Source organism: Lissotriton vulgaris, chromosome 8, assembly GCF_964263255.1.
Source record: "Lissotriton vulgaris chromosome 8, aLisVul1.2, whole genome shotgun sequence".
In the NCBI taxonomy this organism is placed as follows: domain Eukaryota; kingdom Metazoa; phylum Chordata; class Amphibia; order Caudata; family Salamandridae; genus Lissotriton; species Lissotriton vulgaris.
In genome coordinates this window covers 372,069,087-372,096,476 of record NC_141696.1, presented here as the reverse complement: position 1 = coordinate 372,096,476, position 27,390 = coordinate 372,069,087, and the positions used below count along the sequence as shown (strand labels likewise).

Genomic DNA, 27,390 nt, shown 5'->3' with positions numbered 1-27,390 from the left:
GATCATTCATCAAATATCGGAAACGTTGCCTTAAAATGGATTGTATTAAGTGGAAAACGTGGCAAAAGATTTCTGTGTACAGAATCGGTAACTACTGACAGGTAGAATCAGGGCCGGATTGGTCTTGGCAGGCACCAGGTGTTTTCCCCGAAGGACCAAAATTATGAGAGGGACGGTTTTGGACCAGAGTGCCCGTTTTTGTTACAAGGGCCGGTTTTGCAAAAGTGCTGCAATATCTCCCCCCTGTAACATAAAGGGCAGTTCCATAAGTTGCCACAGTGACACATTTTGATTTGTAGAGAATAATCCTTTCCTTGATGTGCTTTTTGCAAATCTAAATACAGATACTGTGGCAAAAGTATTATGTGTCTGAACTTAAAATACATTTCTGCAGAGCAGTGGAACAATGAAGAGAAGGTCTAAGAAAATATCCTTGATCCCTTGGTGATGTGAAGCGCACAGTCCTGAACTTTTAGATACCAGATTGTGATGGTCTAGAAAATGTGCTTTCCAGCTGTAGTAGTTATTACCACCATAGCCTTGAGCTGAGAGAAAATAAGATGACGATTTGCCCTCTAAGGCCCCCATTGTGGACTCTCCAACAAATTACTGGAAAGTACAATCTCTTTGACAAGACTCAAACTTAGAGCCAGATGAAGCTGAACAATTTTCGTTCGCACTTCTGCCGGAGGGAGCCATGAACACTTTGGCCATGAGAACAAACATGCTCTGAGACCACCATGTTGATGTTATTAGACATGTGCAAAAACTCTTGGTTCATATGATTAAATTCCAGAATGCTCATTGGAAAAAAAAAAAAAAGAGTCAAATACTGCCAAAATGATCTGCAATATTTGGAAGGCAATCACATGGGATTTCTGCAGCTTGATGTACCCTATGTGCTCAAGACAAAAGGTTCAGCAGAAACTGATCTGGAAACCGCTCTTCAACCAGACCATCGTCTATGCAAGATTTATGTGAAGTTCCTATAGGCAGGAATGTGTAAAAGAATAAGTATATTTATAGAGCTTATGCGGATGTTATATCTAAGATAATGAAGACGAGAGAAGGGTGATGTTCATACAAAGATTTAGTATGGGTATGCAGATGCTTGTTTACGTTAAGGTATGGGTCTTGCTTTTCTTTTTGCAACCACTATCAAGTATATGGGTATTACTCCAGGTGTTCCCAGCAAGGGGCATTTGTGGTCAAAAGCTTTTCTAATGGAGGCTGGGTATGGTTAATTTGTACATTGCCCCTCCTTCAGCACCCTTGGTTCAATCCGTGTCTTCAGGACACTTGCCTATTCTAATGCTGTTGGCAAACCCTAGTAAATCATTGGGATGTTACAGTCGACTAAGGAATACGTGATATTGTTAAAGGAAAGGGACTTTTCTTTTTGTAACTGTACTGACAATATCAAAATCTTGATAGGACAACGGAAAACTAACCTGTTACAACAGCTGTGTGTTCGTCGCCGCAAACAATATGAACAGGTTTGTCATTCTTCAACCAAAACTTGCTCGGAATATTTTCTGCAAACTTGCTTTTGCCGAACGTGAAAACAGCACCTGAATCTTTAAAAAAATTAAAGAACCCCGTTAGTTATATAAACATAAAAATGTAGTTACAATTCGTTTATACTGGTGTGGTGGCTTTCAAACATGTTTTTCATAAAGTATTGCTAAAACGTTTAACTTGGCTATTTATGGTATATCTATGAGCAAGACAGCACCATAATGCAACATGAAAATACAAACGCTAGCAACAAGTAGCAGATCAGCTTTTAGTAAGTAGATTCAGATTCTTTATTTCCTGCATAGTTACTTAAAACCAATGCAAAATTATTGCCTAAAATACAAAAATAAATTAACAATTTCATCAGTGTGTGTATCTAGTTAAAACAAAATTTAAAACCCCTTATTGGGAACAACTTTTCCAGTCAGTCCGAGTTAGTTGTAGGCGTTATGAGGGACTTTGAGTCTCTTGCTGCTATGAATTAGATAGCACCATAATGCAACATGAAAATACAAACGCTAGCAACAAGTAGCAGATCAAGTTTTAGTAAGTAAATAACATGCCTCAATATGCAAATGTTTGAGTAAAAGATTTCTCTTGAGTATGGAGATCGCCAAAGTGTAAATCTGCTTGTACATTAATTCTCGCAGCTAATTCATTTGGCTTACCCCTCGGATACGTTCATGTTTAGGAATCCATATTTATGCACGCATTTTCCATCTAAGGGAGACACGTGCTTTGTTTTCTACATCATACAGTCCTAATGATTTCCACCTTTGTTGCTTCAACTTTTTTCCAAACGTGAAATTATGCCTATGCGCTCAGTCCCACCCTGTTTAATGTCTATATGGCCCCGCTGGAGGATGTGGTTACCCGCTATGGGATAAAAATAGTCAATTATGCCGACGACACACAACTCGTCGTCTCCCTGTCCCAGTTAGACAAGAACCCTGAAATCTTACTTAACTGCCTGCAAGACATACATACCTGGATGTGCGAATCCTCGCTGAAGCTGAACGGGACAAAAACAGAAATCATGCTGCTGGGCAACAAATGGTCTTCTGTCCCTCCCTCAGCCTGGCCAGACTCCTTCGGGGACATCCCCACGCCCAAGACAGAAATTAAAACACTGGGCTTCTGGTTGGAGCAGGACCTTTCCTTGAAGACCCAGGCAGTCAAGACCGCGGGGACATGCTTTGGTCTTCTCCGCTCAATTCGGAAGATCCTCCCCCTCCTGCCCCCCCTGTCCAGGAAACTTCTGGTGCAAGGGCTCATATTAGCACGCCTGGACTATGGCAACGCCGCATACCTCGGTGCTCCTGAAACCACCCTGACCAAACTTCAGCGCGTACAAAATGCCGCGGCGAGACTCATTCTCAACCGTCCCCCCAGAGCCCATACCACACCGGCCCTCAAATCTCTGCACTGGCTTCCGGTCCGCCAGCGAGTGGAGTTTAAGGCCATGTGCATCACGCACAAACTCATCAACGGGGTTGGACCTGCCACCCTCAAAGATATGATTACACCTTATACAGCCCACAGAAACCTCCGCTCGGACAACGAACATCTGGCCACAGTCCCAAGATTCAAGAAGTCGCGCACCGGTGGACGCCGCTTCTCGGTTAAGGCCTCCTCCACATGGAACGCACTTCCTCGTCGGCTGCGTCTGGAACCCAGCCACACACTTTTCCGCAAAAAACTCAAAACCCTCCTCTTCCCCAAATAGTCCCTGGTTTTCGCCTGTCCTGGATTTTACAGTATTATAGCGCGGGGATGCCTTCGGGTCACCAGGCGCTTTACAAATCTCAAAAATAAAAATAAATAAATAAATAAAAGTGTTTTTCTACACAATGGTGTTTCTAACCTGCAAATGGTACAACTAAATGTTTACACTTCAGTAGCTTGTGCAATCAACGCCTGCAACTGGTAGGTCTTTTGATTTTTGGTGATGCCCCAGGTATCAAAAGCCAAGAGAAATGGTCAGGTTTCTCTTTCCTCCTAGAGGACAATCCACTTCAAAAGTGTGCATAATGGTCTAGCAGAAAGACTGAGCAAGATGTTTTTTGTCTTCCCAGGAATGTTGCCTCTCACGATTCACAAAGGGGAAGCTGCCTGAGGTGGACACCTTCGCTTTTGCCAATCAGTTACCTCCCTATCTAGAAAGCTGTTAACCATTTGAATGGTTTGCGACCGCAAATGTGGTCACACGTCACTGATACATGTCATTGTGTAGCGCAAAGCGGAGAGGGTGCATCTTTCACACCTCCTGTGCTCTGTGTCTCAGAACAAGTCATTGGGCTCATAAAATACACGGCAACTATCTGTGTTGTTGTAGCAATGCCCGTGATTTTATTTATCCAGGTTTTGCTACCACAAAACAGTATCGCACATGCAGCAGCTTTTTCCTGATGGGAAGTGCAGATAGGTGTTTGGAAAAAGAGACTCTATAAAAGAAGTTGTGAAATCACCTGTTACGCAACGATACAATTACATCCTTGGTGGCTCCTATTCCCGATCTATGAACACATGGTGTTCCTTTTAGAGAAATAAAGGGAGGAGCAAAAGCAGGACTGAGCAATCAGAGAATTAAATGAAAGACTCCTTAACGCATATTGGCCAACTGTGTATCAGTCAGAGAGACCATAAGGAGCTTACAGGCACATGCATCAATGTTGGCTTTTGCGATTCCTTAATTGCGATTTTTAAGGAATCGCAAAAGCCTATGCATGTAGAAATCGCTTAAAAAATAGCGATTTCTAAACGTTCCTTAATTGCGACTCGCAAATTGCGAATCGCAATTAAGGAATACCTCCCCATTCATTCCTATGGGCCTAGAGGCTCATAGGAATGAATGGGAAGACATTCTCAATTTGCGATTCTCAATTAGAGAATCGCAAATTGAGAATGCAATTTCAAGGGTGCCAGGGTGTCAAAAGGACACCCTGTTGCACCCCTGAAATTGATCTGTGCACATATGTTGTGCACACACATGCCCTGTGTGTGCGCAACATGAAACACTGAAAAATGCACAAAAGTGCATTTTTCAAAGTTTTTGCAAATTACCATGAAGTTGAACTTCATGGTAATTTGCTACTCCTTTTAGCGAATTCGCTAATTTTTTTACTTTGATGCATTGCATTTAAGGAATCTCAATTTGGGATTCCTTAAATGCAATCGCAATTTAAGGAATCTCAATTTTGAGATTCCTTAAATTGCGATTTTTGCATTTGGGATGATGCATCCCAAATGCAAAAATACGGGTCGGAAAGGGGCAGATTCTGAGAATCTGCCCGTTTGCGACCGGTTTTTAGCTTGATGCATGTGGCTGCTAGTACTGTCAGTATGTGTGTGACTGGTGCACATGCCTGAGAAAGCCAAGGATTCCATAAAACCCTCCTGGAGCTTGCTTGGAAATCAATGGAACAGATTAACCCTGCAGGACAGAATAATGGGAGATGCGGGAGGTAAAGATGATTTTAAAGTGTGGGTAAGTTTGCATCTGTACAGTCATATTTAAGAAGAGGTAGTAAATCCCTTTTTCCCCCGAATAATCTGTGCGAATGTGCTTCATGTCAATGTCCAGCAAAACCCCCCTCAGCTGAGGTGGCATGTGGGTGAAAAGGGAAAATATTATCAAAAGTCTATTTTAAATGAAGGTTTATGGGATGAAGGAGCCTCCTGTAGAAAAATCTCACAAATCACAAGCTGACAGGACTTGCTGTTCACTTAGGAATTCTGAAAATATTATGCCATTCAAGGAGGTAGTATAAAATGGAGTCAACTTTAGGTTTCATATAGCCACAGGTTTGTAATGCTTATGCACGAGATGTGATAAGACAATGATGAAATCCAGCATCATGAGGACACAAATGCAAGAATGCAAGAAGCCAGTCAGATGGCATTTGATTGGAGCTAGGGGGAAATTATGAATGCAAAAGTGAGAAAGGCAATATATTTGAATGTATATATGTAAATGAATAAACTTTCACTTTACATGCTGTGCATAAGGATTTTAAAATTGAGAAACAAATTCTAAATAGCTAAAATGGAGAAATAAATTAGTATAGTTTACTAATTTGTTGAAATAAAAAGATCTTTCCTTTTTATACAAGATCCCAAGGCCACTTGCAGTGGCCCCCTAACCACTAACAGATCTGATATTCGAAAGCTACGGCTCTAAAAAAAATGCCGAATAATATTAGTGGGATAACAAGTACTCCATGTGACTAACAGCACCCTAAAGTCTCACAGCCCTCAAATAATATGTTTATCTAGCTGAGATAGGAGAACCTTCCACCATTTCCCTTAAACAATCCAAATCACCAGTTATTACTATGGCCCCCAAATCATAGCGCTAAGCACCTCACTTCTGCAACCTCCTATTGATAATGCCCACGAAACACACACAGATCTGGTGTGCAACCCCACTTTAGGGGCCATGGGGTAAAAGGGCATAATTTGGGTGCTGGTGTCATTTGCCTCTACTGTCCCTGGGTCTATTCTACTATAGTGCTGAGAAACTGGGTCAAATAGAAGCATTTCGACGCTTGACTCTAGGATCAACACTCAAGCGAAGATCAAACAGCACAATAATAGGATTGTTCAGTCCAGTGCTTATCTTTATTCCACTATAAGGTACAACACTAAATACAACACAAACGTTATCAGATGCCTGATGCATGGGTGCAAGTCCAATATGCTGGCCGATTAGACCCCTCACAATCTACCCACCCCTCTTTAGGTAATCCAGAGTCTTGTGGCGTGGTAGCCAATGCAGCAGAAGCACTTTCCCTCTGGTACCATACTGTCTCTACAGTTTCAGCAGTCAAATCGTCTCTCACCTCTTCTCCAGGCAGGGGTGGCAACCGCAGGGCTTATGTTCTCAGTATGTATTCACTGGAGTTGTGCTGGGCTGCACTCGTTTTTGGCCACTATAGGTGTGGCAGGGTATACTCAGACATGAGTCCCTTTCTCACTGCTCCATCAGGATTCAAGCAAGCCGGGCCGAAGACGGCTGAAATGCCAGAAACCGGTCCCCGGTAGCTTGTCTCCTTTCTGGTAAAGAATTGGCTTGGTAGTTTAGTCTGCCCTGTTCCCATGATGCACTGGGCCAGGGACAGACTGATTTGCATATAGCCAGGTTCTGAGCTGGGATGGGGCAGTGAGATAAATAACGGTGATGGATCAAGCCCTGATCTTTGGACTGGGTAAGAGTGGTCTGCTTGGTTCAGACACTCTGTTCATCACCACCCCCTTTTCTGAATCGGGCTGCACTAGAGTCGCACAGAAGAGCCACTCGGGCAGGGTTGAAACGGGCCACTCTGCAAATTCCAAAATATAGTGGCCACTGACTTTTTTGGCTTTGAGGCACTTTGGGGCAAGGGCGGCTAAGTCTGATTAGGTGCTCAGGACTTCAGCCCTATGGCAGCCAATCAATGCTTCAACACAGAGACTTAAAGCTGCAGCTTTGTCTTCAAAGCAGCATGATCTACTTGGCAAACTCAGGGTTACTGTCAGAACAGCCACGCAGGCAGGCACATGGTATCCTGGGATGGGCACCATGGATTCATAGAAATATTTTTCTTTTGGCAGCAGAGACCACTTGAGAAAGCGTCAGTAGTGTCAGTGCCACACAGCAAGTGCTGTAGGACACATCCATCCTTTCTCCAGTAATGCAAAACTCAGGCAAGTGCGACAACTATGATGATAGGGATGGTGGTGGGACTCACCAAGGCATGCTTCCGAAGTGTTGCAGTGCCTTCAATTTACTGTGTGTCCGGCTCCCAGGCTAGAGCACCAGTCATGCTAGTTGGAAGTCTCTGGCAGTTGGACAATAGTGCCAGAGTTAACCACTTCTGGCCACTCCAGCAGTGAGCAATTCCTGTAGGGTCGACTCAATCCTTCTCTGTGACTCAGGCAGCACTCCTCAGGTTTCCAGGACAAGACAGGCAGTTCTTCATCCAGATCAGACTTCATGGAATGTACTCTTAGCTCAAGGAAGCTAGCTGTTAAGCAGAAACCAGCTCTGGCTGCCTGGTAGTCCTCTGGGCACTCTGATTTTCTGTCAGAAATGGTTTGAGCCTGTCCTCTATTCATGTGTTCTTCTGAGGCGGTCTTCCAGATTCAGCCTTTATTTTGTTTGATAGCTTTACAGCAGGGCTGTATCCAGGCTGATGAACCCACAACAGAGGCACAAAGAGGTCTGAGCAGTGTGCATCCCACTATGAACAGATACATTGTACAGTGATCTGAAAGAGACAAAAAACTCGCTCCCATCTAAAAGGCCCTTCTCTACCTAACAACAGAGCAGCAGCCCCACCCTTCACCGCTACCATCCACCAAATGGCAGTTAATTGAATTTCTACTTGAAAGCCTGTCTCCAACTTTTCCACTTCAGTGTTGGGGTTCGCTCCTTCCAGTCTCGGAATGTCAACAATACACTTCCAGTGTCTGGGAAAGCAAGCTTGTGCACATGAATTGGAGAGGGGTTTCCAAACTGGACTAAATAGGCCTTTTTCAGTTTTGGTTCACTCATACACTCATGCAGAGTATAACACATTTCTTGCATAAGCAACTCACTTCTTCAATGCTCAGTCTAGGCGCTAGGATTCCAGTTTTACTGTTGGAAAAGGAAATTTACTTTTGTGGACAAGTATACTTCCACCACCATTACATGGGTAAAAAAGAGGCCTGGGCATGCTACAAAGGACATAGAGTTATACATGTGAATCTGTGACAGGGACAGTAGTCCTCTGTCAAGGCTGAGGGCTGCCTTCGTGCAATAATCTAGGTACAGGACAAGTTTAGGACTAGACTCATTTGAAAATTAGGTCTAGGCCTTCACGGACACACTAGGTTAGCATGAGGCTGTGGCAAAAAATCCCAAAACCAGGATATCAGATATTTACAGTTAGGAACACAGGGCAGGGGGCACAACTATAAATGATACAGGCAACAATCGTATCCCAACATGAAGAAAATTTCTTTGCTCCAGAACCAATTTTCAGCACACCACCAGAATTATTTGCAGTATGCATAACATTGTCTACAATTTATCCCAATTATCGTATTCTTCTTTATTCATTTTGTGGATTCCTTAAAATGGCAAACTTAACAATATGTTTTTTTCTAAGTAGTCTGACATTGTTTTTTTAAAAAAAAATGTCCTTTCAAACTTCTCAACTACTCTCCATTTGACATCGATGGTAGGGGAAATGGATTTTTCACCCTATTTCGGTATGCCACACAGGTTTTGCAGGTTGCCCAAGTTTGCTAGGCGCTCTAATATACATTCATCTGTGTACAGATTATGAAGGAGATGCACGATAGCCCAGAACCACAACCGAAGGCCTGTCTGGGGCCACATAAATCACTTTGGGACATGGACTATTGTTTATTGCTTGAAGAAATCTCAACACTAGCCAGTCTCAAATGACACTGGGCTGCAGTTTATCCTTTGGAGACAATGTAGCATGTCTTGTGAAGATCAGATGCAAAAATGTATATTATTACACAACATATACCTCAAGGCATATATATTCAGCCATTCTCAGGTTCCATTCATGTGAGGACTGTCTGATCGCGAATTTAGAGCCCCAGCAATGTGGGCAACTAGAAGGAAGACACGACCATTTCCCAAAACTACACATGCAGCCAAAAGAGGTGCATGTTAAGAATTACACCTAGTTTCCTTATGTAGAAAAGGGTTAAGCTATTTTCAGAATTCAACATCACCACTTTGGCCTTAAGGTCAGGGAGGACAGCTTGCAGTGTCAAAAAACACGTTTAACAGAACCACATTTATCTCGCAGAATTATTTTGAATCAGATATGTTCTATGGTCAAGTGTGGCACAAAGGACACCCCACTGTAGGTTGGGAACCTGGATTGATCATATTGAAATCGAAAAAGCTTTGGCATTGGCTACCGGTCTTTTGACTTTGCTAATGTTTATTAGGTTTTGCCTGGCGAAAGCTGCGCTCTGCGCAGCTTTTTCGCGCAGGCGAAAACCTAATCAGTATTGTAGTGGAGTTAGGAACGGCCCCCGTCATTTATTGGCTAGCTCCATAAATGGAGCCTAGCCATTGGACGATGGGCCTGTCCGTCAATGCCGGACCAGATTCAGGGGCGTTCCCGAGATTTTTTGGCTTTTGGCGACGCCACGCGATGTCAGCCAAAAGCCGGGAACGCCCCCGAATCTGGTCCGGCATTGCCGGCACCTGATTTTCGATTATTTTGTCCGCTGGCAGGTGCCCACCCTGCCAGGGACCTTGCCGCTGTTGTGGTACCCCGAGCGAGTGCCCACCTCGCTTAATATTTAGATTTAAGGCCGGTGCCCACCCGGCATTGCTCCGTGTATTCACCGCCGCAGCCCCGAGTGAGAGGAGGAAGCAGCGCCCGCCTTCAAGCCCGGGCCGCGCTGGGATTGGCCCAGCCGGCCGAGCCCCCTTCCGCGTCATCGCAGGAGGAGGAGGAGAGAGCCGGAAGGAGGAAGCAGCCTGCATCGACCGTCCCGAGGCTCCCAAGCACAGGAGGAGCCCCGGGGAAAGAGAACGTCCCTCCGCGGCCCCGGAGAGTCCCGAGGAGCGGGAGCTCTCCTCCAGCAGCCGCCGGACCCGGTGAGTGCCTGCAAGGGGAGAGGGGCGTCAGGACACATTGTCAGTGTCCGCCCCTCCCCCCGTAGTGCGATCTCGCACCCATTATACTGTAAGCTGCAGAGAGCTCAAACCAGAGACCCGGATGTACAGATACCATCTGTATGTTCGCCCACAACAATTTAGCACACCAGCCGAGAAGGGAGCCGGGGTCCGGATATTAAAGGGCTTGGAACAGTTTTTTAGTTGTTGAATTGAATTTCAGTTGGTGCTGGCAGGACAGTTACACTAAGGAAAGATGCGTATGACACTGAAGAAGTCGAACAGAAGACAGCGCTCTTCTTTAAAACAGTAACGGTTCTACAAGAACCATCACATGAGCTGCCGGTTTGCCTTTATCACCTGGGAGCAAACTTTTTTGTTGTTGCAGGTTTATATAGCCGCGAACTCGACCCAAATGTATGGGAGCGCATTACATGAGACCAGTTATGTTACACAAGGACACATTGATTACTGGGTAGGTCGCCGACGCTCGAACCCAGTTCCCCAGCGCCGAAGACGGTAGCTTTAGCTCTCCCCTTTCAAGAACTTTCTAGATACTGGGACGAGAGTGGTAGAACTGTTTTTGAAGAAAAAGGGGTGGAGAGAGAAATCATCCGGTCTGTTTAAAATTTCCTTCAATCTGGTTTGATATTGAGTTAATATAATGGGATGACTTTGCCACAGAGTTCCAATCTCTTCACCTTCCTCTCAGAGTAACACTTCACTGGTCGCTATTGCCACCTTTTAAGAGATACATGTACACAATGAATAATTAAATAACGACTATGGCTAACTGGTGTGAGTGGCTCCCAGTTTTCAATCTGGCACACAAGTCCTAGAAATGCACGGACCGTGAAACGCTCATTCTATTTTGTTAGTGAATGCTTCGGCAGTGTTTCTTCCAGTTCTAGTGTGCCTTAAACGAGAGGAGGTAATGGGGCTGTTTCATTCGCTTGCCCTCTCTGTTCCAGCCAATGGGGACACGAAGTCGTCACATCGGAGCGCGCCACTGGTGTCTGCTCAGGCTGGTGGCGTCGTTGTTTGAAATGCTGACCGAGGAGTCGGAGTCGAGTGCCAATTCTAGAGGCTTCAAGGACTCGCCACGGTTGGTTTCCCTTCAGAGATGGAGCGTATGAGAAGGACTGTGCTGGACCCTGAACAAGCCTTCGATGAACTGTACAAATCGTTAGTACGAAGGAACCAAGATCTGTTCCTCAACGAAAGTAGAACTGGAGTTCTGAAACGCACTTACAGTGCGATCTCAGCAAGGCAGTCGTCTACCTTTAGTGCGGCTAAAGACAACGTGCCTGGGGATTCTCTGTACAACGCAGAATTCAACTTCAAAAATTCTGAATCTGTTGTGGAAAAGCGCACATGTCATAGTGCTACTTTATCAATCCATTCCGAATACTTGGACAGTCCAGGCGATACACCTCTGGACTTGACAACTAAGAATGGTGCTGACTTAAAGCTGCAAATACAACATGAGCGGTCCCTTGTTTTAGAGGAGTATGATTCCGCAGCATGGACCTCGGAAAACTGCACTAAAGAAGCGTCAGACGTCAGTGAAGAACCACTGTATTCAGACACCAGCCACAGTGAGGATGAAAGTGCTACTACATGTATACAAAGTCCTGTAAATATAAATGAAGAGGTTTGCCGAGAATGCCTTGATCGCTTCTCCAAGACTTTAAAAGACCCATCTGCCGCCATAAAAGAGCCGGATATTGTCGATCCCAATCACTGGTCTTGTAATTACTGGATGATGAGCAATGGAGTGCGAAGGAAATCTGTTCACCTCGAAAACAGGGATTTTCAAGTTATTTTAAAGTATCTACGAGCACAGGCTCGGTTACCTAATGTGAAGTCTTCCACAAGACCGAGAAGATGCTCTAGGCCTCATGTATTTCTTCAGAGGAATCTTAAGTTATGCAGAAGGTCATGGCGAAATAGCTCCATCATGAAGCCTAAAGGATGGGAAAAAGGCAAGGAGAAATGCCCCAAAGATCTGAATAATCCAAACACTGGAAAGAAACTGACGCGTAGTTCGGTACTTGGCAAAGAAAGAGTAAAGAAGCAATTATTCATTTATAAAGTTGATACAGATCATCTAACGAAGGATAATATTAAAGAAAGCCTAAGAGAAGATTATGATGGAACTGTAACAGTCACTAAAAACAAACAAAAGTTCAGAGATCAGGGCACAGAAGGTGAAAAGTTTGCACAATGGTCAAGTGAGAGTAGAATGCAGGACATGGTCTCGGGATCACAGCTCAGATACCATCTCATCCTGGTAAATTGCAAGCAGTCTCAATGTACACATTGCAAGTCGAAAAGCCATTTCCTACTCGCCGTGCAATATTGCGTCTTGCCTGTTTGAGTTACAAAGCCTGTAATGTTGGGCACACACACATGCTTAGTGACTGAAAAAAGGCTTTGCACATCAGGCCCGAGTGTCTGACAGTCTTTGTCCTCATGTTCATCAATGCAATACTGCTGCAAAGACCCGTTTGATTATCCTGCTGCAAATCATTTTGAGATATATTTACACATGAAAAAGCAAACGCTATCTAAAAGACATTGCTGGAGTTAACTGAGCGCGTGAAACCTGCACCAAATTCGCTCATTGTAAAATAATAACCTCACACGTGCTACTGCTTTCCTGCGAGGTGCAACCAAAAGTGATTACTCCTTCCCTGCTCCGTATGCGTGTCCGCAGTAAGCTTTTTAATCAACAGTTATTTAGTGTCAGGAATACTGAAGTGCTGCGCGCTAAGAGCGGATTGGATTTGATTTACTTCGCCGCTATGCCGCATATGTCGCACATGCAGCAACCAGCGGTGTTTCCAATTTTAAACTGCTGTTGCGCTGTACCTTGGCGCGCTGCCTGTTTGTGCTGCCGCCGCCTGGAGCTTGACACCTCTCGACGTCTGTGCAGTCGCTGCTCTGCAAGCAGCGGCTGTCTGGGGACACGGATTTGCAAAGGAGACATCATGTACTCCCAGTCCTATTTTCTTAGTTCTCGTCAGCATTTCTGATGGCGAGTGAGGTCCTTGCTAAATGCTTGGGAGAAGGCAGCCTTTGACTTGAACGAGAAGCTCGCTCCCTATTGTTGTGCTAGCAAAGCCTGCCATTCCCAAAGATGTAAGCTTTGCACCTGCGAAAAGACAGGTTGCGTTACAAAGTAAAGGTACATTTCTATTCGTAAATGTGTCTGATTGTGACTCGGAACAAAATGGGGCAGACAAGGGGCCCCTCCCCACCATCCTTACTTGCCGCACCGCCTGGCCTTCTCCAGTCATTCCTGTGTGGAGGGGGCTCGCAGTGTGTGGGGGGGACTCGCAGTGTGTGGGGGGGCTCGCAGTGTGGGGGGGGGCTTGCAGTGTGGGGGGGGGCTCGCAGTGTGTGGGGGGGCTCGCAGTGTGTGGGGGGGCTCGCAGTGTGTGGGGGGGCTCGCAGTGTGTGGGGGGGGCTCGCAGTGTGTGGGGGAGGCTCACAGTGTGTGGGGGAGGCTCACAGTGTGTGGGGGAGGCTCACAGTGTGTGGGGGGCTCGCAGTGTGTGGGGGGGCTCGCAGTGTGTGGGGGGCTGTGTGGGGGGGCTCTGTGTGGCTGTGTGTGTAGGGGGCTCTGTGTGGGTGTGTGTGTGGAGGGCTCTGTGTGTGTGTGTGCGGGGGGCTCTCTGTGGGTGTTTGTGTGTGGCATTTGCGAGAGATTAAGCTATTGGCATTGTAAATGACAATGCCATTTATTTATGTTAAAAAAAACATAAATAAAAATAATGTCAAGAGCAAGGCCAATAGCTCTAACTTTAACAAAGGCAAAACCATTGCATTGTAAATGCTTGTTTTTATTTTGTAATGGTTTCTGCAAAATGTTATTGTTGGGGAAGCTGCTGGGCACTTGTTAATCTAAAGTGAAAAAAACAGTGACTAAAAGGAAAAATATTGATTTTGGTCTCAAAAAAGCACACATGGTTATGGTAGCCTTTGCCCCATGATGTACGTTGCAGTGGGTGGAAGAAAAATGTGAATGGCACAATAATAAACCAAAGAATGAGAGGATTGGTTAAAAGCCCCTAGAACTAAGTATATTATACATACAATTTTAGAAAAATGAAAAGGTCTTGGCTAATGCCAGACCGGAAATTCAAAGAAAATAAAAAGGGGAACTTTCTGATCACCCACAGCCCAAGACCAACTCGCCCTGCAGAAGCAAACCGAAGTAACAAAGTGAGTGCACACATAACTACTCAACTAAAAATTGACAATAAACCAATACAACTGATACACGTTAAGGAAGGGACATTGATGGAACACATGATCCAAATCACCTCAAGCCAATATGCTGACATATGAAAAAAGAGGAATCTTGTATACAGCCTGTGTTCTTTGAAAGGATCACTGAACCAATTGAAATAAGTTCTACATTATAAATCCTAGGAAGATTACGTTGCCGATAGGTAAGCCACTGACCTAACGTATGGATTTTCTACAAGATATTGGGTGAAAAATCAATCGCACCGAAATTTTAACAGGACTCAGAGCTGTATGACGAAGTGCAAACCATTAGGGTTTTTTCACGAAGCCCTCACCCACCAACCTAGTTGGTGGCATGCTTCATCATCAGGCCCACCCAGTGACAAAGAATGTGTCCCGGGTGTGCTTCTATGCCTGAATACAGCGGAGCAGGTATGTAACTGAGGGTACAGTGTGGAGACGTGAATAGTGATAGCTAAAAAGCTATACAGTGGTCCCAGTACCCTAAGGATTAATTAAACTTTAATAACTGGGCCTCTGTTAGCATTTAAAAAGGCTGGTGGATGTGGTAGGAGTATATATTAGGGCCTCCTGCATCCAGGTGTGGTCTACATGTTTTAGCCAGGCCTTTGAATTTAAAACTGCCTTTCCTAAGGACCATTACATAAGTGATGGTGCAATCTTATACATAAGTGAGTGTGTTGATTGAAAAGTGTAAAGCACTCTCTAAGTTGCTATATGTGTGCGAGGGGGATTCCTTAACCAAGCGTAACTGGACATACAACATGTATGACAAAACAAACATACAGAAGAGAGTCTTAGCATGGCAGCTTATACGGTGTAGTCTTCTCTGATAAACGGCACAATAAGATTATTAGCATTCCAAAAGTATGAAGTAATCCTCTTTCCAGTCTTTAAGGTGAGTGTCTTTTAGGCAGGAATACCCAAGACATTTGTGGTCATGGAGGAATAAAATCTGCAGGAATTGCAGCAGTGGTTTGCAGCATTGATTAAGTAGATGTGGAGAAGGCCTGAAAGACAGGCCAATGAAAGGCAAAATCTCATGGGCAATCCATGGGAGAGTACAAAAGTAGTGGAAGAAAAATGTAATACAAATTCTCAATTTCTTTGAAAAAAGAATCCGTTTATTTCTTTTATTTCTTGGAACAAAACTCGTCAGATGCTGAAAGCAGAGGGGGCTTTTGGGTCCCCATATACGTTTGACAAGCAATCTCCCTCTTTTGCCCTTCCTCTCATAAATCTCCTTCTCGAGATTATAAGTGGACAACAGCCTAGCGAGCCATTGTTGGAAGGTTGGAGCTGCTTTGTGCAACCACGCTGAGGCAATGCAGATACGCAATACCACCATAGCCATAAAAAGGAAGTATTGTGATGGATCTTGCTTGTCTTCACTATTTATCCCCAACATTATTGTGAGTGAGGCAATTTTTTATTTCTAGAGTTCTGTCAAAAAATTATTCTATAGCATTCCGCAGGGCCTGCAGCTGGGGGCATGATGCAAACATATGTATAATTTCAGCGTCTGTACTATCGTATCGAGGGCATCTAGTGCCCGTCTCTCCCCCCAGTGCGCTATCCTTGCAGGCGTGTAATACAAGAAGATCGTTTTATACTGTTATGCTTGAAGCCCTGCAGAGCATAAAACGGTTTGACCTAGTTCTAGTGAATCTCGAAAACAATCTTGATCTGCACCAAGTTTATCTACCCATTTCTTTTCGTATTTTTCAAGATCGTCGTTTTTCAATAAAGAAAGCTCAGCATAGATCCTCCGTATAGTACAATCTTCCCCTCTCATGATAACGTCCATAGTTCTATTTTTATCGAATCCCCCCCTTTTTTCCGCCTAGAAAGCTCAGAATTTGAAGATATTTTAAAAAGTTCCTTTTGTTAATACCGTATCTATTCTGTATGTCTAAAAACTGCTGAATTCCTTGCAGCCCCATTAGATCGCCCACTTCCCGGATTCCACATCTTCCCATTTCCGCCATTATTGTGTCTGCAAAAATTTCCCTAGGAAGAGTTGGATTCCTAAATAACTGGGTGTAACCATTCAGCTTCCCAAGACCATGGTGAAATGTTGTCCAAACCTTATATGCAGCCATCAGGGTTTTAAACTTGTTTCTTTTAAAGTAGCTGGGTCAGTGTACTTTAAAAAGCAATTTTCCGCTTCCCCGCCAATCAAAATAGAATACATAACGACTGATCCAATCTTAACCTGCAGATCTGACACTTCTCCACCAATCAATCCACTCATATATTGAAAGGCTGCCGCCCAATAATACATTCTAAAATCGGGAACAGCCCATCCTCCCCCCTGCCCTTGGTAAAGGCATACAACGTAATGCCCTCCTAGTTTTCCCATGTGCCCAAATGAACCTGTTAACTATATGCTCCAGTGCTGTAAACCATTTTCTCTCAAATTCGAGTGGGATCACCCTAAAGAGGTACCACATTTTGGGTAAGAGGATCATTTTCACCACTTTGAAGCACCCTAATAGTGATAGGTGTAGATCGTGGGTTCTGTTGAGATCTTTTTTTTTTAGCTTTAGATATTATTGGCTCAATGTTTCTATCTACAGTTTTACCCAAATCCGCTGAAATGTTGATCCCTAAATAGAGAGTCCACAACACTTATATCATTGCACACAGCCCCCGCATTCTTGACAATCTGAGTCTTGGACCCATTTAGCGCATATCTCGAAACGCGGCCAAAGGCTTGAGCTTCCGACTCTACCGCAGTTAGGGCATTTTTAGGAGATGGAGGCACAGGAGCGATGTCGTCTGCGTACGCCAAAGTTTCATATTCTAAACCATAAACTTTATAGGTGGAATGCCACCATTTGCCTTCAACCTTCGAATTAAGGGATAGATATAAATCGCGAAGAGCAATGATGAGCATGGAAACCCCTGACGTGTACAGCGCTTGATTTTCAGAGGCGACGTATATCCTCCATTAACTACGAGTCGGGCTATAGGATCTATATGCAAAGCCTGAACTGTTTTAACAAATCCCACCCTAATGCCTGTCCACTTCATAGCTGCCCAGAGATAGTCCCAGGAGACCCGGTCAAATGCCTTTTCGGTGTCCATCAAGATGACCACCATGTGTTCTGCTGAGACTTCAGCGGGATCGAAGAGAGTGACAACCCTGCGGACATGCTGTGTTGTTCCTCTCCCTGGGATGAAGCCGTGCTGACTGGAGTTAACCATCTTACCTATAACCTCGCTAAGTCTGGTTGCCATGGTTTTAGAAAAAAAAATTGCATTGCAATTCATTAGGGTTATTGGCCTATAAGACCCTGGTTCTCTAGGTAGTTTCCCTTTTTTCAGAAAAATTACTATGTCTGCCCCTGCCCACGAGCCTGGAAGAGAGGTACCCATCTTGGCCTGCTGCAGTGTTTCAACTAAGTCAGGTCCGATTGCCTCCCCAAAAACTTTTTCAAATTCTAGGAGAATCTCATCGGGCCCAGCGGCTTTGCCAGACGGAAGGCTACTCAGGGCGGCAAAATTCTTATCGGCAGTCAAAGGTGTTTCCAACGCCTCCCTATCTCCATCAGTGATTGTTGATGTAAGAATTTCACTAAGATACGTTTGGATTTCCAAAGGGTCTTGTGACTGTTCTTCATTATATAGGTTGCCATAGAATTGTCTAAATATCTCTTGAAACCCTTCTGGCTCATTCACTATACCCCCCTTTCCGTCCAAGATCTTCTTGACCTCCCCAATTGCAGCTTTCTGTCTCAGGCGTACCCCTAACGTATGCCCAACCCGTTCGCTGAGCTCATAGAATTGCTCCTTTCTTCCCAGAAAATTTGCAGCTGCTTTGATAGCTGTAGGCTCCTGAGCTTCGGATTTTGCCAATGTCAGTTTAAGCATAGCCTGATCCAGAGATGCACCCATTGTAATTGCAACATTCAGCTCCTCTGCGCCAGCTACTGCCTGGCATAGTTTTTTGGATATTAATTCCTTTTGTTTCTGACTATGCAGACTAAAGCTCAGCGTCTCACCTCGCATACTGGCTTTAAAAGCAACCCAAGCCACCCCTGAGCAAGTGCTTGCTCTAGTGCTATCCTAGAAGCCCACTGTCCATTACTTCATATGCTGCACATATCTTGGGTCTTTCAGCAGCCCTCTTTCAAAGGTCCATACAAGCTCAGGCCTGCACCCCCTTGCAATATCTACTGTTAAGACTATAGGGTTGTGGTCAGAAATGATCCGGGGTAGCTTCTCAATCTGACACCTCGACATCAGCGAGTTAGATGCAAAACGGTAATCAAGCCTAACAAGCACCTTATGGGGAGCAGAGTAGTAGGTGCTACCAAGGTCGTTGGGCTTTAATCGTGCTCACACATCTGCAAGGAAGTTATTCTGGGCCAGGTTAGAGATTGCTCGAAAAGTCCTTTTCTTTCGACCCATAAATCGGTCCCCAGCCTCCACCCATAACCCCCCCCATCCCATTTATATTAAAATCTCCACTCATTATAACTGGTGTAGGCCAGGAGGCTAGCTCCGAGTCTAAACATTCAAAGATGTCTAGGGCGTCCTCGGTAGATCAATACACCGAACACAGAGTAAACGTCTCACCACTTATCATACGCTCCACCAAAACCCATCTGCCCCACTGGTTTTCCATCCTTCTCTTGACTGTGATATCGCTCCATCTAGAGAGTATGGCAACTCCTCTGGTTTTAGCCCCTGTTTAGTTTCCGAGATCAAATGAAACCCCAGCTGCTCCTTAAACTCCCCATTGTGCCCTCTATGTGCATCTCTTGCTGGCATAAGAAATCCAACCGCATTGTTCTCAGAATTGCTGAAACCTGTTGTCTTTTAACCTGATCATTCATAACACACACATTAACTGAGGCGATTCGTTTTCTCATTAGTGCACATCAATCATCTGTTCACACCGTCTGTCCTTAAATTGTATTCTTGGTTTTCCTGCCTTCATTTCTAAATTTCCTCTTCCTTTGTTTTTTTATTGCCTCATTACACCTCTTGTGTTCCCCAGAAAATCTCAGATATCGTGCTGTGCTATACCCTGGTCACCCCCCCAACCTCCCAAGTGCCCCCCCCAGCACTCAGGATCCTCCCCCCGAACTACCCATCTCCCCCTTATGTGAAATAAGTCAGTGATGACCTAAGTGCGGAAGCTTGAGCCCGTAGCCGAGTTGGCTATTACTTTGAGCCGGGCTGAATACAGTAGAAAGCCCTCCCATCCCAGTCCCTGAAAAGGAGCAATCAACTGTGTTAACTTCCACCTTCTTTCGACGGTGGCATGGCCGAAATCTGGGCAGGCGAAGAATGTTCTACCCTCAAATGATCGTCTGGCATCTGGCCTTGGTTTATTCATAATTGTCTGCCTGAGGAGATAATTGCCGACGTACACTAGGATCACCCTGGGCCTGTCGCCTTGAGTTGCTGCACATCCTTTCCTTTGAGTCAGAGGGAATCTATGTGCTCGCTGCACCTCAGTCTCCCAGTTCCATGAGGCCGGATCAGGGAAAACCCCCTTCTACAGGGCTATTACAAAAGCCATAACCTCCTGTCCCTCGACCCCTTCTGCCAATCCCAGTAATCTGATGTTGTTCCTTCTCTGCCTATTCTCGAAATCTTCCAGCTTCCACTGAAAATCCTCTGCCAGCTTCTCGTGTGTTTCTTTAAATGCCTGCCACTTATTGACCTCATCCTCTAATCTTCTGTTTCTCTCCTCCACATGAGTAACCCTGTCTACCATATCATCGTATAGCTTGTTCACCTTTCTGAATTAGCCCGGGAACAGCAATTTTTTCATGCTTTTCATACTAGACATTCAACGTGCACCAGCGATTCATAGGGACATTGTGGGAACTGGATAACCAACTTGAAGGTTTAATGGTATTTTATTTTATAGATACATGTTCTAATGGAAAATCAAGAATTATTACATCACAGTCCTCCTAGTATAGTCAGTGCATATAACCTTAAGGGACTCTATAGTTCATCATCAGTTCTCTAGGACCTCACTTCCTTACTTCCAATTAGGCTTGAGAGAATTGTCTTCCTTCTGAGGAATAGAGAAGGCATAGGTCAGAACTGTCTTTTGGAACGTCCAAGACTCACTTCTGTATTCTTTTCTCAAACCATTGCCCTTTTGCTTACCCCCATGTCCCCCTGTTACATTCAACACCTCTTGTCTGAGAAATAGAGAAGAAACAGTCCAGGACACTTCCCCTGCCTACAGTTTTTTTGTGGTTCGTACAGGATGAAAAGACGAAAGTGGTGCATCCGAACTCTGCTCATCTCCTGGGATTGGTATTGGGAGAACATTCACCCTTATCCTTGGCTCTGTCATTTCTTGTGGAGAGAGAATGCCGATGTGACTCCCCTCTACTTCTACTCCCTTTAAAAGAGCACTCTGTCCCAGTGGAGATTACCAAGCTGGTGGAAATTCTGCCCTTCAACCCCACACGCCATCTCCTAGTAACATTGGACACTGTACAGACCCTCCAGTTTATCGCGATTTCGCGGTTCACGAAAACAATCGCAAAATCGGCAGATTACCGCGATGGTCGCGATAATAACCATATTGGCCACGATATTTACAAAAAAGTGTCTCTACCAGGAGACAGTAAAACAAACAATGCCTTTTATTGGCTGTGCGCCGCCCCCCTCCCACTCGTGTGTGTCAGCAGCTTCCCGGGACACACACAGACAGTCAGCAGCCGCACCCGAGTACTTCACAGGTCATTAAAAGACCTTTCACTTGGCCTCCATTGGATTACCTGGGCTCACGGGGCATTCTTGCAGCAGACTTCTCAGGAAATGGGCTTCACGCTCGGGCTGAGGGTTCTGTAAACAGGGGCTCAGCGGACTTTTCAGCTCTAGTCTGCAGCTGAACTTTTGATATAACCGAGGAGGGTTTTTAGCGCTGCTTTTTAAATATATCAACACTAGTGCATTTGTGTGCTTTAGACTTTTCACTGTACATAGCAAAACAAGAACAGACGCCTGACCACAGTAACATGATACGTACAATGTAGGGATGTTTTTTATATTTCATACCGACTTGTTGACCGCTATTTAAAATTACAATATGATGACGGCAAGATAAGGTTCCTGAGACAGGGATGGGGCCACAGGAACGCAGACTGCATGCCTCACGGGCTGTCGGCATATATCCAACACTGGTGTAATCATTTAAACCTTGGTAACATAGTCATAGAATATATGTGTAACCAAGACAACATACTTCTTAAAGAGGGTGACATCACCACACCCATCCCCTAAAAGACTGATGTTGCCTCCCAAATGCTATATTCAACTGCCTTAAGATCGTTGGGGCTGTTCTCCGGACAAGTTCACAAGGATATTTATTGCGTTGTCCAGCACCTCTGACTCAGTCAGACACTCCAGGTAGGTCCTAGACCGCACAATCAGGATCTCATTGCGGACATTCAAGACACCTGGGAGCCCAGATAGTACATTTGAGACCGTGTGCTAGACAAATTGTCTTTTGATGGACCGCCGTGTGACGATGATGTTCCATCCTTTCTGGACTGTTCCTTCAGTGGTTTTTGAGATTTCCTAGTAATTTTTTCATTATTGCCATGTGTGCAGTGGTGTTCAATGCTGACTGACATCCAGTGACCGTTTCCACCTGTGATGCACTGGTATGATTTCTTGGAGAACGGGGCTCTACTAAGGCTTCCACTCATACTTTGTTGAGGATGCAGCTGGGCGCACGCAGGGCGAAACTCAGGGGACATCATCCTAGTCAGACCCTCCAGTTTATCGCGATTTCGCGATTCACGAAAAAAATCACGAAATCGGCACTGATGCCGCAATCACAACCCAGAAGCATGGCATCTCTGATGCAAAGGTAACTACAAAGTCTCTTATGTCAGCTCCTAAGGAATTTCCACAACTCGTAGATTTTTCAGACACTCACTCCCAGCCACAGATCTTGGTTGAATCCATCATGTTATTTAGCCCACGGCCCTCCCTAGGAACAGGACTCATTTCCGCATCATTTGTACTCTGCGCCTGCCCCTCGGATCCCAGGCAGGAGCCATGACTTCAGAGGCAGGAGGGCTTTGGGGGCAGAAACCAGACATGCAGTGGGGGGGGGGGCAGGTGTGGGTGAGTGCCTGTCACTCAATCCTTGCATTGCATCCGCGCTGGGGCGGCCCTGATGGAGACAGGAATGTTCTCCCCGATTCTGGGTACACGGATGGAGGAGGCCTGTTGTCTTGTTTTGTCTTTATTTCACTTCTTAGGAGGGCACAGGTCCTAAAAAACAGAAGTGGGGGGGGGTCTAACCAAGTTAGGCAGCATAGCGCGTGACATCACATTGAGTGACATCATTGAGCGCGACATGGCACGTCGAATCACAGGAAGTGGCATCAAGACCTAGGACCTCACAGGAATTGACATCACAAAATGTGACACAAAATTTTGGACCTCACACTTCTGTTTAGCCCAACTGGCAGATGAAGAATTGCAATTCCAAGGGATAACAGCATTCACCTGTGGGCTGCTTCCTCTATTCCATATTCCAGATTGCCTAATCAAAGTGGAATACTCTGCTAAAACAGTTTCCATTGATTTAAGGCTGAAAATGAATGCTTATGAGTAAAATAAAGTGCCGCTAAAATGCAGCTAAATTTCCATATTTGTGCAGCTAAATTTCCATATTTTTGCCGCTAAATTTGCGAATCCATGCCACTATATCCTGGGGGTCTAGTGTATCCTTGTATACGAGTATCACACAGCTCCCCGCATTGGAAGTACTCAGGACTGCACTCGACAAAAGATCTTAACCGGTCCAGGTCCCTACGGATTTTATCATTAGACTACTGGAGATTGCCATGATGAAAAAATTAGCCTTCCTGTATATGAATGATTTTGAGAACTCCTTCAACTACAACAAAGCGAACTCGTATATCCATCATATAATGCTCAGGAAACGCTATATAGATGATGTCCTGCTCATCTGGATGGGCAATGACACAGAACGTAGGACCTTCCACACGTGGCTACATGATAAATCCACAGATAAACAGTTTAACATACATTCTAATCCCAAAACAGTAGATTTTTTTGGACATCTCCATCAAGGTGGAAAACAATCTCCTCTGTATCACCGTTCAGTAAAAGTATAGAGAAAAACACTATGTTAAATAATGCTCTGATCTTTGGTAACTTTTGATTCTGAGCCCTCACGAGCCCATCAGGCCCTTATAATGTCTTTGTCTCCTTGTTATAAATTCCTCCTGATTTACTCACTTACCTCTGCATACGCACACTTTCAAAACAGGAATACATCTCTTGCAGATGCTTCTTGGATCATTTATTTATTGTTTGACCCACATGCCTAGTAAGGGATATGTTCTTATAGGCTTTATTGGACTTTAGTAACTTTGTCCTCTTACTTAATGCTGTCGTGATTTTCATTATTTTCAGCACGGTTTATCAATCTTCAACGCTCTTGAGACAACTTGTTCTCTGCCACAGGAGCCCATGGGCCCATCTATGAGATATATTCCACTGACATATCTGCTGTGGAAATAAGGTGAACATGTATTGCCAATACACGTATCGTACAAACAAAATGATATGTCACCCATTGTAATTTGTGATTTTTACTTTAAATTAACCTATAGGTGGCTCCTACCGTCCAGATGAAGACCATGGTTTAAGGACCCAATGTTCCTCCACATATTTTTGGGGTCGAAACGTCGACTGTTCTTTATTGTGCACCTGTACTGTTCTTGTACTCTCAGATAGATAACAGTATTTGGTTTACTGTATCTCTATAATACTGTGTATCTTGATTTAATTTTAGCCACTGAGATGGCTAGATAGGTCTTTGTAAATAGATTGTAAATACTGTATACTTTTCGATTACTTTCCTTTGAAACCCTCACATGACCACAATTCAAAGCACACCACCTTCACTTTCCCTTGGAGCACCTGATGTGCAAATTGTATTGATTTCTTGCATTATGCCACCACATGTTGATATAAATATATTTGAATTTGAGATTTAAGTGAATAAAGTGGGTATTTTGGGTGATGTGATTAAATATTTTTCTTCCACTGTGACCACCTATTTTGTACTGTAACTGACCCAGGGCTGGTGGATCTTTGGGTTTCCCTGTTATTGTGTAACGAAGAAACCTATGCAGTCACTTAATCCTAATATTGCAAGTTTGGTACACACATTATGTCAAAGGAGCTGAAGCACTTTGGATTGTAAACATGTTCTTTTACATAGTTTGTACTAGAAGACTAACTGAAATCTATCATTAACATAAATGTCATACCACCCAACAATTTCAGGCGTCTATCATTAAAAACTTTACACGTGTGGTTTGAAGTTGGACATGTTAAATATGTGCTACATTTATTTTTCAAATTTCTGAAGTGCCATACAATTAGTCCTTTTTTTAAATTAAGCCAGTGGGGTATAATAGGGCATGACCTTGACTGAATATATTCACACAAGACATTGTAGGAATTCTTAGAAGATTCCTAATACGTTGCATAAGATATCACAAGGTCACCTTCTTACAGTTTATTTTACAACTTGGCAGAGATGTGCACAAGTCAATTTATTTATAAGATACATATCTACAGTGGGATCCACTGTACATTGAATATACATTTCTTAAATCAGTACATTTGAAAAAAATATTTTTTAAAGGTAATATCAAAACATGTCATGTCATTTACTGGATTAACCCATTCCCTGTGCCGCAAATTCCGCCCTGGCGCCGGGGGGCTAGGGGGTGGGTGTGGCGTTCCGGTACTTATGATGGCTCCACGCCGTCATGAATCATGGGCAGCGTGTGCTCATGACGACGTGGAGCAGTCATGACCCCACCCACTCAATAATTCCCCCGCGTGAGGGGGGGGGGGGTGAATTAGTGCCGCATGGGCAGAGCGGCAGCAGCATGACAGCTCCACACCATCATGGGCACATGCCGCCCCTGACTCATGACAGTGTGGAGCTGTCATGAGAACCCAAAGGGTTAAATAAAAATTGCAAAGCTCCTTTTGTAGAGCAAACTCTGTGTGTCAAAAACAATCGTTTCAACAGCAGACAACGAATATTGTGCAATCTACACAAAAAATAACATGCTCTATAGTTTGTGTGAAGTCACACCAAAGGTTACACAATCCATACTTTGCAAAAACAACAAATACCATGTTCCATATTCCCCTTTCAATATGGTTGAGGATAAGGCCAAGAGCATGTGGAAACCATTACCTTCATCTTCCCTTTTCCCTGCATGAAATCAAGTTTTAGGTTTATTGTATATTGCATAATTACTTAAAATCATTACAAATTACATAAAAACAGTGTCACTATAAAAATCATGGTATCACATAAAAAAGATTTTAAGATTAAGTATTAAATGAAAGATAGTATGCCGGAAAAGCAAAATGTCTTTATATGTACAAGTAACATAATAAAAATCATTATCACAACCCGCAAGCTGTCTCTTATTTGGTGGTACGCAACTAGCAGAAGTGGATAAAAGGCTATTGATCTAAAACCAGCCTTTCAGTTGACATCTTTAGTCCTGCTGATTCAACTAGCGGACACGAGACCTAGCAGAGCGCTCCACGGCATTGCGCTGAGCTGTGGCGCGTACTTACTGCAATATTGCGGCGCTTTTAACTTCCTGCTTGTGTATTTACTTTGACTTTTTATGTTATGTTATGTTATGTTATGTTAAATGGGACTTTTATAGCGCAACGGCTACTCCAAAGGAGTGTCCCGGCGCTTTGCGCTCCAGACCTTAAGAAAGAACTGGAAAACATAACAGTAAAAAAAGACAGAAACCAAGAAAAGGAGAAACGCACTAACCAGAAAACAGCCAAGTTTTTAAACCTTTCCTAAAGGCAAGCAGATTTGATGTGGCCCGCAAGGACAGCGGTAGGGAGTTCCATAGCTGGGGGGCAAGGAATCTAAAGGACCGGCCGCCCAGACGAGCCCTTTTTATACGTGGCACCACTGCCAAAGCCAATGACTCCGATCTTAAGGATCGTGTAGGCAGGTAAAAGTTCAGCCTCTTCTGGAGGTATTTTGCACCATTGGCATGCAGGGCTTTATGGGCTAAGGTCATGGCCTTAAACATTATCCTCTTCCGTACAGGAAGCCAATGGAGGGATAGAAGTAGGTTTGAGGCACTAGTACGGCGATGCAGGCCAAAAATCGCTCGAGCTGCAGCGTTCTGGGTCACCTGCATGCGCTGTAAGAGATATTCTGGCAGACCCAGATATAGAACATTTGCATAATCCAATCTGGATCCTATAAGTGCCTGGACAGTTATCCTCCGATGTTCCTCGGATAGAAGAGGAAAGAACTTACGAAGCATCCTAAGGATCCCGAAGCACGTTCCCGTAAGAGTGGACACCTGGGATTTGAGCGAGAGCTCATTGTCAATTTTGACTCCCAGGTTCTTAGCCCATTTAGATGACTGAGCTGGGGGGAACATTTTTATTTCCTTATCCCCTGTTTTTAAGGGCCATCTCCACTTACTTGCACCATAATCGGTATTGCCACCGCGCTTGAGGGTCCCGGTTCCTGTGGGCTTGTAGTGCGAGCAGCAGCGCTTTGTGGCGGCCATATTGGGTGAGGGGTGCACGCTCTAGCAGCTCAGGCGACAACCTCCTCTTAAGGGAGGTAACCAGGGGGCTCTGTCTTGACATCTTTAGTCCTGCTGATTCAACTAGCAGACACGAGACCTAGCAGAGCGCTCCACGGCATTGCGCTGAGCTGTGGCGCGTACTTACTGCAATATTGCGGCGCTTTTAACTTCCTGCTTGTGTATTTACTTTGACTTTTTATTTCCTTATCCCCTGTTTTTAAGGGCCATCTCCACTTACTTGCACCATAATCAGTATTGCCACCGCGCTTGGCGGGTCCCGGTTCCTGTGGGCTTGTAGTGCGAGCAGCAGCGCTTTGTGGC

General features: G+C 44.5%; 2 protein-coding genes across 8 annotated transcripts in view; one reads left to right on the top strand and one right to left on the bottom strand.

The window, feature by feature from the left end:
• RPGR (retinitis pigmentosa GTPase regulator) overlaps positions 1 to 27,390 on the bottom strand; it is a 420,762-nt gene that overhangs the window by 377,691 nt on the left and 15,681 nt on the right. For all 7 annotated transcript variants that reach the window (XM_086934147.1, XM_086934148.1, XM_086934149.1 and 4 more), the window contains exon 2: positions 1,452 to 1,577. In XM_086934147.1, the coding sequence (XP_086790273.1) occupies positions 1,452 to 1,577 (126 nt within the window). The remainder of the gene's footprint in view (positions 1 to 1,451; positions 1,578 to 27,390) is intronic.
• Positions 10,502 to 12,533, top strand: LOC147697065 (uncharacterized). The gene has a single exon (XM_086933577.1). The coding sequence runs from the start codon at positions 11,277 to 11,279 to the stop codon at positions 12,531 to 12,533; it is 1,257 nt and encodes a 418-aa protein (XP_086789703.1). The 5' UTR covers positions 10,502 to 11,276.

Coding starts and splice junctions, on each gene's coding strand:
- LOC147697065 (XM_086933577.1), top strand. CDS start 11,277: ATGGAGCGTATGAGAAGGACTGTGCTGGACCCTGAACAAGCCTTCGAT.